General features: G+C 36.6%; 1 protein-coding gene across 6 annotated transcripts in view; it reads left to right on the top strand.

The window, feature by feature from the left end:
• LOC145693370 (uncharacterized) overlaps positions 1–13458 on the top strand; it is a 62106-nt gene that overhangs the window by 26285 nt on the left and 22363 nt on the right. For 4 of the 6 annotated variants that reach the window (XM_081769307.1, XM_081769308.1, XM_081769309.1 and 1 more), the window contains one exon: positions 10306–10501. The exons of the other annotated variants lie outside the window; for them this stretch is intronic. In XM_081769307.1, the coding sequence (XP_081625433.1) occupies positions 10341–10501 (161 nt within the window). In that variant the 5' untranslated portion in view covers positions 10306–10340. The remainder of the gene's footprint in view (positions 1–10305; positions 10502–13458) is intronic. 6 annotated transcript variants of the gene reach the window in all.

Genomic DNA, 13458 nt, shown 5'->3' with positions numbered 1-13458 from the left:
TAGCATAAAACTTACTTAACTTAACGAAATTTTTTGTAGATTAGTGTGCCTAAAAATTTGTCTATCGTGGTGCAGGTTTGAAGACTGGATTTTGATAATGTACACCCGAGAAGCCGACAATAAGAGTGATGACTCGTCTGGAAAATTGGTCAATAGTAGAAGTGAGGTCAGTGATGCAGTTCCTGTGGGCCAAAACCACTACACCTGCTGACGTTCATAGGCAGATTATAGAGCTGTATGGGGAGGGCTAAATTTAAAGCAATATGTAGTCAAGTAGTGTCGTGCCTTCAAAGAAAGACGGACCAATATTGTTAACAAAAACCCTGGATACAACGGTAGATTCACTACTTCAACCACTGTCGTTACGACTAACGCACCCCTTGTGCAGCCCTAACCTAGTCCTAATGACTTTCGCCTTTTCCCTGTTCTAAAGCAAAAAATGACTAGCCACCATTATCTGACATGTGATTATGACAAAACCGCTGCCTCACGGTGGCTATGAGAGCTTCACGCGGATCTCTCTGTAAATGGTATAGAAAATTTCAACTGCCGTGGTGATAAGCGGTTGAACAAAAACTGTGATTCCATTGAGAACTAGCGTTGGGTGCCCTCTGTTATCAAGTGTGTTGATCTTCGAGCTATGTCTCACACATAAGCAATAATAAGCTGTGTAACTTTTTTTCGATCATCCCTCCTATATGAAATATTTGCTGTGTAGCAATGATCAACAACAACAGTATCTTCAGTAAACGCTGATTCTTGCACATTTTGGCGTACTAACTACTTGTAAGCTGTTCCTATCTACATTTGACACGAATTTTCTGTCCTGGCTTGAAAACGTGGTTAACATGGTCAGTAGCATCAAACTGTTTGATGTTGAAATGGTTATTGATGGTAAATTCTTGACTGTATAATTTTCTTTCCCAGGTGAGTTGCAGCGGGTCTTTTGTTATAAGAATTGAACTTTAATAAGCAGGAGAGCATGATAGACCAAGGGCCAAGGGGGTTATAACTCCCCCTTCCCTTGGGAACTTTTGCCACTGTATTAGAAATGTTCCTTAGGGTCCTTAAAATCAAAAAATAGTTATTGGTCAACATATAAATTTAACACCTGGGTTCTGGGCCCCTTAACCCTTTAGCACCCGTGTGTATTTACATACATCGATTTGATCTCTTTAAATGACCTAGATCAGACCGTTAGTGCAACACTGGAACAAGTTATACCTTGATCGATTTGTAAGAGTATAGGCTATCAGTTTACGTAATGAACGAGACATTTCTGTGTACAAAGGAAAACTAATTGAGAAATATTTAAGAAAATTTCCCTTTAAAGCGTCCCTTCTCGAGCTTCTTTTACTTATTACGTGGCCTAGGTGAATAATAAAATGTATTTATGTGTCCTATTTTATGTTCAACTTAAACTGAAAATTTCATCTTGATCCATCAAATAGCACTAAAAGAAATATGTTTCTTTATATATATATATATATATATATATATATATATATATATATATATATATATATATATATAGTTTTTACGGAGTTTATAATAATAAATTTTCATAAAAGTACGAGTATGACTTTGTATCAATGTTCCGACCGTCAGCGTAACACTGGAACAAGTTATACCTCGATAGATTTGTAAGAATGTAGGCTTTCGGTTTACGCAATGAACGAGACATTTATGCGTAAAAAGGAGTACTAACTGAGGGATATTTAAGAAAATTTCCCTTAAAACGGTCCCTTCTCGCGATTCTTTTAGTTATTACGTGGCAACACTGCAAACTAGGCGAGTAATAAAATGCATTTATGTGTCCTGTTTTTTGTTCAACTTAAACTGAAAATTTCGTCTTGATTCTTCAAGTAGCAGTAAAGGAAATACCGGTATGTATTTTATAGTCTAGGGTTCATAATAATTGATTTTCATGGAAGTACGAGTATGACTTTTTGTCAATGTACAGTTATTATGTGGTAACAATGCAAACTACGTGAATAATAAAATGTATTTATCTGTCCTATTTTATATTCAACTTACACTGAAACTTTCATCTTCATCCATCAAATAGCAGCAGAAGAAATACGTATTTTATAGTCTTGACATGTTTCATAATAATTGATTTTCATGGAAGCACGAGTATGACTTTTTGTCTATGTTCCGTTCTATTTTTCTATAGAAAACAAGTGATACAAATTATTCGAGTTGATTTTCTCATTCGTTATATTATGACAGATTCTCAGTATCAAGAAATTCCCCAGGAAGGTTTTATGGTTTGTTGGTCCTTGGTATAATAGAAAATATTTGAAAGCAATAATTTTACTGTTGTGCGGTTACATTATGTTCTTTTGAAAATACTTGTTCTTCTGGTATTCTACAATGATTACAACTTCCAAACATGTATGTTGATATGTGAAGTTATCAAACAACTCTCAGAGATATTGCGTAAGGCATGTGTTCTTATTCCATGTGCACACAGATAATCGCACTTAATATAGTATGTAATATGTAGTATTTTAATTGCCGTAATATCAAACAATTCGTTATATTCTTTGCGTTCTTGTCTTCTGTAAGTTGATAATAGTAGCACATTCGCCCTGAAATCCACGTGTTCTCAGTTATTCTGGAGAAGAATGGCAAATAAAAAGAAACCAGTCAGACAGACAACAATTGCACCAAGAAAAGGGATTGATGTTATGAAACATCGAAAATTCTGTGTAATACACTACGTATATGACGAAACTGACGTGAGAACGACAAATTTAATCGAAAAAAGCTTCCATAAAATTTTTCAGGTCAAAGAACTGCGGCAAGAGAGTGATACTGTAAAACTGCACCGCTTAACACAATTTGCATCGAAATTGCTACAGAATACGACACAAACAAACACGGTCTATCGCTAAGACTACCAAAGTTTCTCAAAATTACCACGGTTGCTAAGTCAGTATGCTGAATCATGTGTGGCGGAAAATTGTACACTCTTAGTGGATAATTCACCATATTTGGAGTGTACTGCTATACGACAGTATGTAGCAGACATCCTGTTTAACGAGGAACAGTGCATATTTTGCCTGAAAAAGAACTACAATGAGGATCACGAAAAAAAGGGAAAGGGTGTTTCATGGCAAACTCAACATGTGTCACTAAAACAGCTGAACGTGCCGTTAACCCATTTATGCCCAGGTGAATCGTTATCGACCCAAGAACTACTTACGATATTTCATGTTTTAGGGTTTGCAACACTGAAATGACACCGGAGTGTTGCTAAAAATAGACTAAACAATAAGTTTTTTTTTTTTTTTTTTTTTTATAACAAGTTGGGTATCTTGCTGATTTACAGGAGGCTGGAGTCTGCAAAATGTCTTTTTACAGTGTATATAAAAACGTTTCGAGATAAGTTTTATTTTTGTCACAGATGACATGTTACATTCAATGGCTCGTTTATAATCACGAAACATGACACGTTAATACTGATATAACGGGAATTATTATATCCTTATAAGTTTGTCAAAATTGGGATTACTTTTGCAATGGGTCGCTAACGATCCGCTAGGCATGACGTGCATTGATTCCGAACTGAGAATATTGGATTTCGTATTTCGTACCTTTTAGTGTTCTCTCCATAAATTGTGATATAAATCAGGTTCAGTAGGGGCGTACGCAGGGAGGGAGGATTCTGGGGTCTGGTCTTTGTCAAAATTGGCGACTTTTTTGTACATTTCCTCTAATTTGAGGGAGAATTTTGTATGCTTTATACATAATTTAACATCTTGATATAGAATCTTCCAAAATTTTAGAACCTTCCAAGGATAAATTCCTGCTTACTTGTCTGAGTCTATCCATTACCCCCATTCAAATAATGTTTAATTACTGTTAAAAAAGATACACTTAAAGTTTGTGAATATCCTAAATATGAATTTCCTGGAGTAAGGTTCGATTTCTTTTTCGATAATTTTTTTACCAGTGGTAAATTATTGGATGGGCTCACACATAGTGACATAAATGTAACTGAGGCTGTTAGGATCAATCGTACAGGACACTGTTGAATTCCCACAGAAAAAGAAATGAAGAAGTTTAGAAGAGGTGAATTTGAATCCATAGTTGACAAATCTGCCAGGCTTATTGTGTTTACTTGGAAAGATAATGATGTAATAAGTATTATGTCAAATCATACTAGCGTGGAACTTTTACACAAAGTAAAATAAATAAAGAAATACAGTACAACAACCCCATGCCTTGTACAAGTATAATGATAACATGGGGTGTAGGCTTAATGGAACAGAGTATATGAAACTTTCATTTAGCAATTAGATGGAAAAAAATTGTATGTGCCTATTCTGTTCTGGCTATTCGATGTTAACAATGAATAACGCGTGGATACTTCGCTGAAATCACGGACAAAATTTGGATGCTCTGGGTTTCAGGAGTTCGTGCAGTAAGGCTTTTGTGTAGAAATATGGAACAGCGCCAAAATCTACAGGTCCATCAAGAGCTCTTGATCAAGATGGAAACGGAATTCGACTTCACCATATGGAACACCTGATCATTACTGGTCAAAAGCGCTCTCATTGCAAAATTTGTAGCAAGAAGATAGTGAAAGCATGCAAAAGATGTGAAGTTCCATTGCATGATGGATGCTTCGACAGTTATCACGAATAATGGAAGAAGCGAAAAGAGTAATGGGTTAAAATGAAAGCATTTATATTATTGTGTTTTATAGCATTTATATTACTATGTTAAAGAATATTGTTCTTTTGGCATAGTAGATAATATAAATTTTACATTGTTACATCCATATATTAGTATCGAAAATAAAAATGCTAATGAATTATGTCAAGCTTATATATATTAACAAAATAACCTTATATTCACATGTACTAATTTATTTGGAAATTTAAATTATTTTATGCAGCTACTGCCCAGCGGATTGTTAACGACCCATGCGATTTCCCGTCTCTCAAATTTTGAAAATCGGAAAAAATAATAAATTTTGTGTTTATTAGTGTTAAATGAAAAGATTTATGATAGTTCTTTAAAAATTCGTGAAAAAATAAGTTCTTGACATAAATGGGTTAAAGAAACACCTATTCGATAGGAAGATGAATTACTATTGTTACAGATTCAAGAAGTGGATATCATAGCAGCCGAAATGAGGTACCACAGCTTGTACCTGATCGTCGAGCTGAAAATGTTCATGGAAGAAATATATCTAAAGATAAATTCATTGAAGGCGCACTCTGTGCGAGTATATCAGTAAGTGTTTTGGTTATTGAAACTGATTTACTGTTACTGCGAGCTATTCTTAATCACCACCAACAGGTGTGAGTTCCTTCGTGGCCGCCCACGGCGGGAATGCTACATTCCAAGAGCTCAGATTTATCTCATCTCATGCAGTTTATACTTGAAGGGTAAGTGGGAAAAACAAGGAATGTCCATGTATGTGCTTTTTTGGGTGCTTTGTCCTATCTGTTGGTGACTTTTGGTACTATTTGACTGTGTAAGCTATGCATGCGTAGATGTAGAAATGACCATGTAAAACGGAGCAAAAGATTTAACTAACCCTATTCTTATTTACGCCGTTTTCAATATTAAAACGCCGTTTTCTCGAAAAATGCAGTTTTGTGACATTCCTTCTTTTTTCCCTTACCCTTCATTTACTCTTTTAATTGAAAGTGATACACATATCCTCGGAAATTATCCTATCAAAGGGGGGAGAACACAGATGAATCTTGTAAGACTGATGGCTGGAGGTCATCACCGCTGTCGACAACATAATCATACATTGCTGTTTCTAATTCAAATATTAGTGAATATGAACATGAGTGGCTCATACGTTTGAGCAGACTTATTAATTCTGTACTGCTTGTGAGATATCTGACTGTTATATCTAGGAGCATCTACTTGACGTCAACCATGGTACACCTGAATCAGCTGAACAAACATCTTGGCGTTGAAAATTTGGCGACATGGGTTTTCCGAAGATTTGGGCATGTGTTGATCGGCATTAGAAATTCTAATTATCTCCTTTTATTTAGAACCCCGGATCTTTCATTAAATTCATTTCATTATTTCATCATCGCCATCTTTTTATAATAAAATACAAAATTCAATTTCTTAACTTTTATTTAAGTGACCCGCATCATCCTGATGCGTAATTTATAACTTAGGCAATTAAGTAAATATTCAAAATATTCACATTAAACAAATTAATCTCCTACGTGACAACAAAGCTTTTTTTTACATAACTCCCCTGGTAATCTGGAGAGTAACTAAGTTGTCCTGTAGCTTCCCTTAAGCTCCCTATAAGTATCATTATTAGTATCATTGTACTCTGAAACGCTATGTTAACCGATATTATCAAACTATATGGAGACAAATAAGATTTTCTTGCCGATATGTGTCTGAATGAATAACAACTGTACATGTAAAGAACAATTTTCTAGTTAATCGTACATGGATCAGATATGTAAGTTGCGTTAGAATTTATCTGGAAATGATTACTGAAAATTCTAAGGACGTCATATGCCGAACATAAACTTCATAGAACTGAGCACAAGCTATATAACCTTGTACATTTTCCTAAGAAGCCTTTGTAAAATTATCTGAAATATTAATCAGTAAAGCTATTATAGTTACATTTGGTTCCTTTATATATATACGAACGTAATAAATTAACGTTGGCGTCACCCAGAGAAATCAGTTAAGTCGCAGTGTTCCTTGTCCCGCGCGATGTGATTACAGTTAGTATCTGTGCACTTATCGGAATCTTCTGAGAAGACTTTTTTCCATGTCAGAACGCGTGGTGGCAACCCAGGCTATATTACTATTTATATATTCTAAACATAGTACAAAGCGTATTTCAAAAATGGCTACGTACAGGATAAGTTGAAATCTTGTCAAGGTGATGTAAGAGCTATCAAAACGTCGTAGGCGGAACGGGGATTTTGGTATATTTTCTATCTTGCCCATTCCGTAAATTCCAAACGCCGATCGGGGTCATCCTCTAATAGATGCTGATGCAGTTGTAGTTTGTAGGGCCACCTATGCAGGGGCAAAACATGCATGATGGATGTGCGACTACACCACTTTCCTTGGACAAACGACTAGTGCTTCAATTCGGACTCTTGCTGAATGCTGTCAATATTGGTATTGACGTTTTTTCGGAAGTCGCCCCTGCATGGCCTGTTTTAGTTTGTTGGCCACGGACCCTGTTTCCTCAATTTCTTGATCAACTTATTGTTGTATGGCTAATGGGTACCTGTCTGGGTGACGGTTGTTAAAACTATCAGCAACGATCATTCGCTCTTCTGACATCAAAATGTTCTCAATGCGTTCTGCTTGTATCACAGTCTTGTTATCGTAGTCACGTGAAACGATACAAACAAAACAAAAAACAGCCATAACTTAGTTTTGGTAAGTGATAAAGCAAACCAAACATAACATTGAATTCCTGAGAAAATTTCAGGTGAAAACAAGGTATCACAACGTATGGTTTGCATTTAAAAAAAAAAAAAAAAAAAAAAAAAAATTTATAGATTTCAATGTGGCAACCACCGACGTCTTATATTCTACAAGTTTTCCCTCCCACCTGTTCTACTAACCTACAGTGTTAATTTTGCAATTCTCTTAAAATCACGCCATCTATCTGTGTCTTTTCATATTTCTGGACTACTATATATATAGGGTGAATTCTAACTAACGGAACAAACTTGGAGAGGTCAAAAGAAGCAAAGAAAGTCGTAGTGAACGTGGGGGAAATTCCGGCCCGTTTAGGAGTGACAGCGTGTCGAAAGTGTAGGAACATTAACTTCAGAGGCCAATAGTTCAAAAATAATACAAAGTAGAGAGTGCGATTAAAAACGTCACTTAGGAAGCCATACCTACGCTATTGAAAAACGCATGTTTGAAAACGGTGCACAAGGAATTCCCCAAAGGAACGGAGGAATTCTCGGACATTGTGCGAAGGAAAGAAGTGGCCATGTTGGTTAAACGAAACGGGGTGCATAGAGAACACGGTATTCGTTAGCGGTACAGCCATATCTCAAGAAGTTGCAAGACGGCGGACGTTTGGAGACTAGACTATGTGGGGTTACATATGTACATTAAGTGAAGAACCGAATGAGACGTCGTACTGATCATCATTTCGGCCTAGTCCTGGTGAAAGTGGGGAAAACAGTGACAATTGTCAGAATGGCCGAACCGGAATGTAAGTATTGTGTGGCATGTACAGTACATCCCGTGATCTTGCTGGCTGAAGATTATCTGGTAGGATAACGTCGCTCAGCCAGTACAACGTCCGGGAAAAGGCTGGTATCAGGTAGCGGCCTAGGACTTGGATAGGTATCATTACCATATTTACCTTGTGGCACAGTAGACACATTCGGAAAAAAACCTGCGACGGAAACAACGAAAAGTACGTAGTAATGATCATAAGGGGGAGGGAGGACGACAATAATAATAAGATTAAAAATACTATTAATAATAATTATAATAATGACTAAAGAGAAATACACAATGTGCTGGCATTAGCCTAGCCAAATACACGAAAATACAACAGTACAGTGTTTAGAAAAGGAAGCGTACAATGCATAGCACACAGGAAGTGACACAAACAAAATCTTCAACAAAAATGCCATGGATAGATACCACTACCACATTTATGTTATGTATCAGTGGAAACATCCAGAGAAAATCGCAGTAGAGTGAAAAAGAAACAAAGCATTTCATACTAACAATTAGCCAAATAATTATCGGCAATCTATCATTAGAGCATTCGTCCAGTACACAAATAGTATGTAAACTTTTGTTGTTACACTACCGTGTTGCATGCTAAACCGTATGTCCTTACTTGTGAAAACTTCACAAGAGATGTTTGAAGTCAATGCAGCCGATAATTCGTCGCATCATGGCCGTGTGCAAAAACCGCCGACAAAACCTTTCTGTGGGAGGGAAATCCTCACGCGATAATGCCTGCACACGTTGCAGGTGATAGGGGTAGTAGTGTTATCGTGAAGAATATTCACAACAGTCCTTTGACTGATCTTATACTGGAGCGCCACATCCCTACAGCTTACAGTGGTTATTCGCAGTATCGTGTAGCACATGTTCTTGAAGGCTTATCTTCTGCTTGGCCATAAGCAAATATCATTTCAGCCTGTTCTTGATATGAGTAACGGACCATTTTAACTGTACCACACAACACGCGTTCACTAACGAATCACTCTAGTACAGCACTATCACGTAACACTGATTGTGTAGTGATTGAAGTGCTAGGTTGTGTGTCAACCCTCAGCTACTCCGTGCTTTCCGTGCATTCAGCCCTTCGCTGTGGCAGACAGAACTCGAACAACTTCTGTTTTTAGTTAGAATTAACGTCCATGTATTGGATGCTTGACGTATGGCCAGGAGGACGGACAAGAATGTGAGGACAGAAGCGTATTGTGAGGTACCATCCTGGCATTCGCCTGGTGCGACAGAATAAAACGTGAAACCAGCTGTCACCAGTGCTTGCACTTTTCGTTGTTTCCGTCGCAGTTTTTCCCTGAATGTGTCCACTGCGCCACACGGCGAATGTAGTAATGGTACCTATCCAAGGCGTAGGCCGCTACCTGATATCATCCCCGCTAACGAATACCGTGTTCTCTATACTCCTTCTCGTTTAACCAACGTCGGACACTTCTTTCCTTCGCAGCGTGTCCTGGAATCCCTCCATTCCTTTGGGAATCCCATGCGCACGCGTTTTCAAACATGCATTTTGTAATAGCGTAGGTATGATTTATTAAATGACGTTTTTAACCACACTCTCTACGGTGTATTGTTTTTGAACTATTGGCCTCTGAATTTCATGTTCTCACGCTGTCACTCCTCAACGGAACGGAATTTCCCCCACGTTCAGTACGACTTGTTTGTTTCTCTTTGGATGTACTATCACCCCTGCAATTTTGTCCCCTTAGGACTCGCACTATATATATATACACAAAATGTCTGGATCCCCGATTGTTGGCTGAGAATTTTGAAACTGCTAAAGGATGAGAAAGGTTTACCAGGTCCACAAAAGTATTTTTCCAATAGGGTAACAGGATTGTGTTGTAAGGAATGCTGACATGGTTTATGTCATAGTTATTTGAGAAAATCTATCAAAATACTTTCATGAGACATGTTATATGATGAATATTCAACAGTATGACATACTTCATGGTTAAAGATATGATTTTTTAACCGTGTACTTTTCTTAACGTTTTAGCACTTAGTGTATTAATGTAGTTTTCGATTTTTCATATTTTGTAATATATTCACTGTATATTACAGATCTTAAGCAAAGCACCTTCCATGATGTGTTCAATATGAATGGAAAACTAGAAGGATGCACTACAACAGTATTTGATTGTGTAGCAGTGAAATGTGAGTTGGAAGAAACGGAGCCTGAGCTACAATATCGTGGTTCTACATCTTCATTTTCCTCGGACTATTTCGTCTATAGCGCAGACTCTAAAACAAATGCTAGGTATAATTTCTAATAGATACAATAGGGTGTATGTTAGTATAGAACAATGACCTTACTTTTGCACCACTGTATTTCTTTTGTTCATTTCGTATACATTTTTAAATATTTCGACTCTCACAGTTACCATAGTCATAAACACTTGATCTCTGCTAGCTGATAATTCACTATTTCCCTATCCTGTGTTGATTTATACCGTCCTGTAAAAGAAAATGAGCTTCAAGTATTCCAAGAAAAATTTATTTCACTTTTAACCTTTACATATCTAATATTATATCCATACACTGAAAAATGAAAGAGAACAAGGCAGTTGTTATTAATTATTTTCGTGTTCTCACTTTCATCATGTTGCAAGTAACGTAGTCACTATTTCACAATAATTTCCTCATGTATGTTCTTCATTCACGTGCAGTTATTTTAATTTATTATATTTACAGTTCATGCACACTTCTCCAAAACATATATGCGTGCGTGAACTTTTCTAAGTCCCATAAAATTGTGAGTTTGGCAACAACGTATTGGGAGTAATAGTAGGAGAATTAATGAAGAAAAAAAAGCAAGATTTACGAACACAGGTCACAGTTTGCTGTTTGATATTCTCAATTCCTCTCTTGTTACTTCATATAATGATACCTTTAGAACAAAACAGTATCAGCAAATGTAGAAATCTTTGTTAAGAAAACACATACGCTTCTCGACCGTGATCGTGGGGAAAAAAAGTAAAAAAAAAAAAAAAAAAAAAAAAAAAAAAGTTATTAAGGAGTTCGTTACCTATCAATACAACTGGAGTAGCGTTCTGCAGCTGATACGAGAGCCATACGTGTTAAGCAGGGTGGAATGATTTAAATCACTTGATTTTTTTAAAAATAAAAATCGTTGATTTGAATTAAATTCTGCAGTGAATTAATTTCAAGTAAAATACGTGAAGTCCCGTTTCTGTTCTGTTATTTCGATGATGGAAGGTACTAAATTAAGATATCATAAAAACCAAAGGTAAAATATGTGAACAGGAAGACTATATTTTACAGTAGTTGAATCGTAACTAGTTGGAGTTCAGAAGGCCAGCTTATGTTTTAGGCTTCGAAAATATCTGGCCGAAATCCTTAATTGCAATTGCAATATATTCTGTAATTAATTCAAAACGTCTGTACAAAAAAATGCACTATAAAATTTCATATATTTCTATTTTTTTCAACCAGTACATGTTAGGTACAGAGTCACAAATTTCTTTTAGGCTTCGGTACTTTGCCACTTACTTTTGAATTCATTGCTACTATTATCTTGTTATATTTGCTTTACATAATTATACGTACTGCCTAATGTTAAAGGAGCAGTTCGACTTAGAAATGCATTTTTTACAATTTATTTCCATTTGTAGAGTTGACAATTCTAAAAGGAATGGTGTTTGTTTGATCGCGATAAGTTCAGTCGTTAGCGAGCAACAGAGGAAGAAAGATTTTGTGATGACGTCATAGGTGGGCAAAGAGCGAGAGCAGGCTTACAATACATACTACACAGTGCCAAGCATTTCGTTTGTGAGAGGTGCGGTGGCACGTTCTAAGTGCGGTTTCCTTTTCCAGAACTGGTTGCAAAGACTTACAAATATCATCTTCATGTAGAAAATGATATCTGATGGTGGGCTGTACAAACATTTTTATAATATTATAAAACGTATCCTATAAAGCATAAGTTCAGCGTTAAAAAAAAAAAAAAAAAAAAAATCGAAACCTGCAACACCCAAGTACCTTTTCTTTAATTATTCTTCCGATTCCCAAACATAAGTATGTTCATTTTCACGTTTTGTTGCAATTTTTAACGCTGACCCTATAATTTTGTGCTTCAAGGTATGTACAGGAGCACAACATACGAGGCAAAAATGAAATAACATCTGTAAAGTTTGCCAGAATACGAAAAACACTTCACCGGTTAAATTTCTTTTATTCTCATAGCTGTCCGCGGAACAATTCTCATTACCCGTTTCATCATCGTCACATGATACAGAGAAATTAAACGATGGATCAATGTCTTGATGAACAGTCATCATCACTGATTCCTTCTACAAGCCGGTATATTTCACTCCCTAATTCACATTGCATAGCTTATTTCTAAAGCAGTATCTTCAGAATCATGAGTGACATCGTCTCTATTACCCTCTAATGCCTTGTCTTGACTACAACCGTCAATTGCGTCTTGTACGATATTTGTACGTTGGTAACTGGACATAGATTGGTGCTTGTTCAATGGCTCGGATTTTAAACCTTTCAATAATATACTTGGAACAGCATTCTTTGTCAGTTTGCGTGTAAATAATTCCCCTGTCATTAGCCAGAAGTGGATCTAGACGGTAAAAACTCAGGGGGGGGGGGGAGTCAGAACCCAGATTATGATATGTATATCATGTTTCCTAAAATCTTTCAAAAATATCGAAATAATAGCTTAAATCAATTTTGTCACTCAAAAGCTGGGGGGCCTAGACCCCGGCCCCAGTCTAGATCCGCCACTGGCATTAACTTTTCTTTTAGTAAACTTGACTTCTCGAAGGCAGGCTCTTCAAGATGTTTGGAACACGAGTGATTTTATTTGGTACATTTTTTCCCATTGACTTTCTTGAGCCATAATTTATATCGATCTGGTGATTTCTCACGACTTAGAAACGTAAGAAAAGATACTTTACGTTCTCAGCTTCAATTGCACAAGAATTACAACCGAAAACACAGCAGGTGTTAGGCATTTCTATTTCACTTAGACACAGCACGCGCTGTACTAACACGTGTTTTCTACTTCATACTAGTGTTCTTTTCAGAAAAAAAATCCGGGGGGGGGGGGAAAGGGACACAGTATTCGGAGAGGCACATTATTTTTACATAGTACTATTATATTTATTACATTATAGACGTATTATTTTGGTCTCCTCCGGGGGAATCTCTCAGAGCTCCGGGAGACAGTGCCAGCATAAAAAC

This window comes from Thermobia domestica, chromosome 8 (assembly GCF_964235325.1).
Source record: "Thermobia domestica chromosome 8, izTheDome1.hap1.1, whole genome shotgun sequence".
In the NCBI taxonomy this organism is placed as follows: Eukaryota; Metazoa; Arthropoda; class Insecta; order Zygentoma; family Lepismatidae; genus Thermobia; species Thermobia domestica.
The sequence above is the reverse complement of the archived record's forward strand: the minus strand, read 5'-3'. Positions and strand labels throughout refer to the sequence as shown.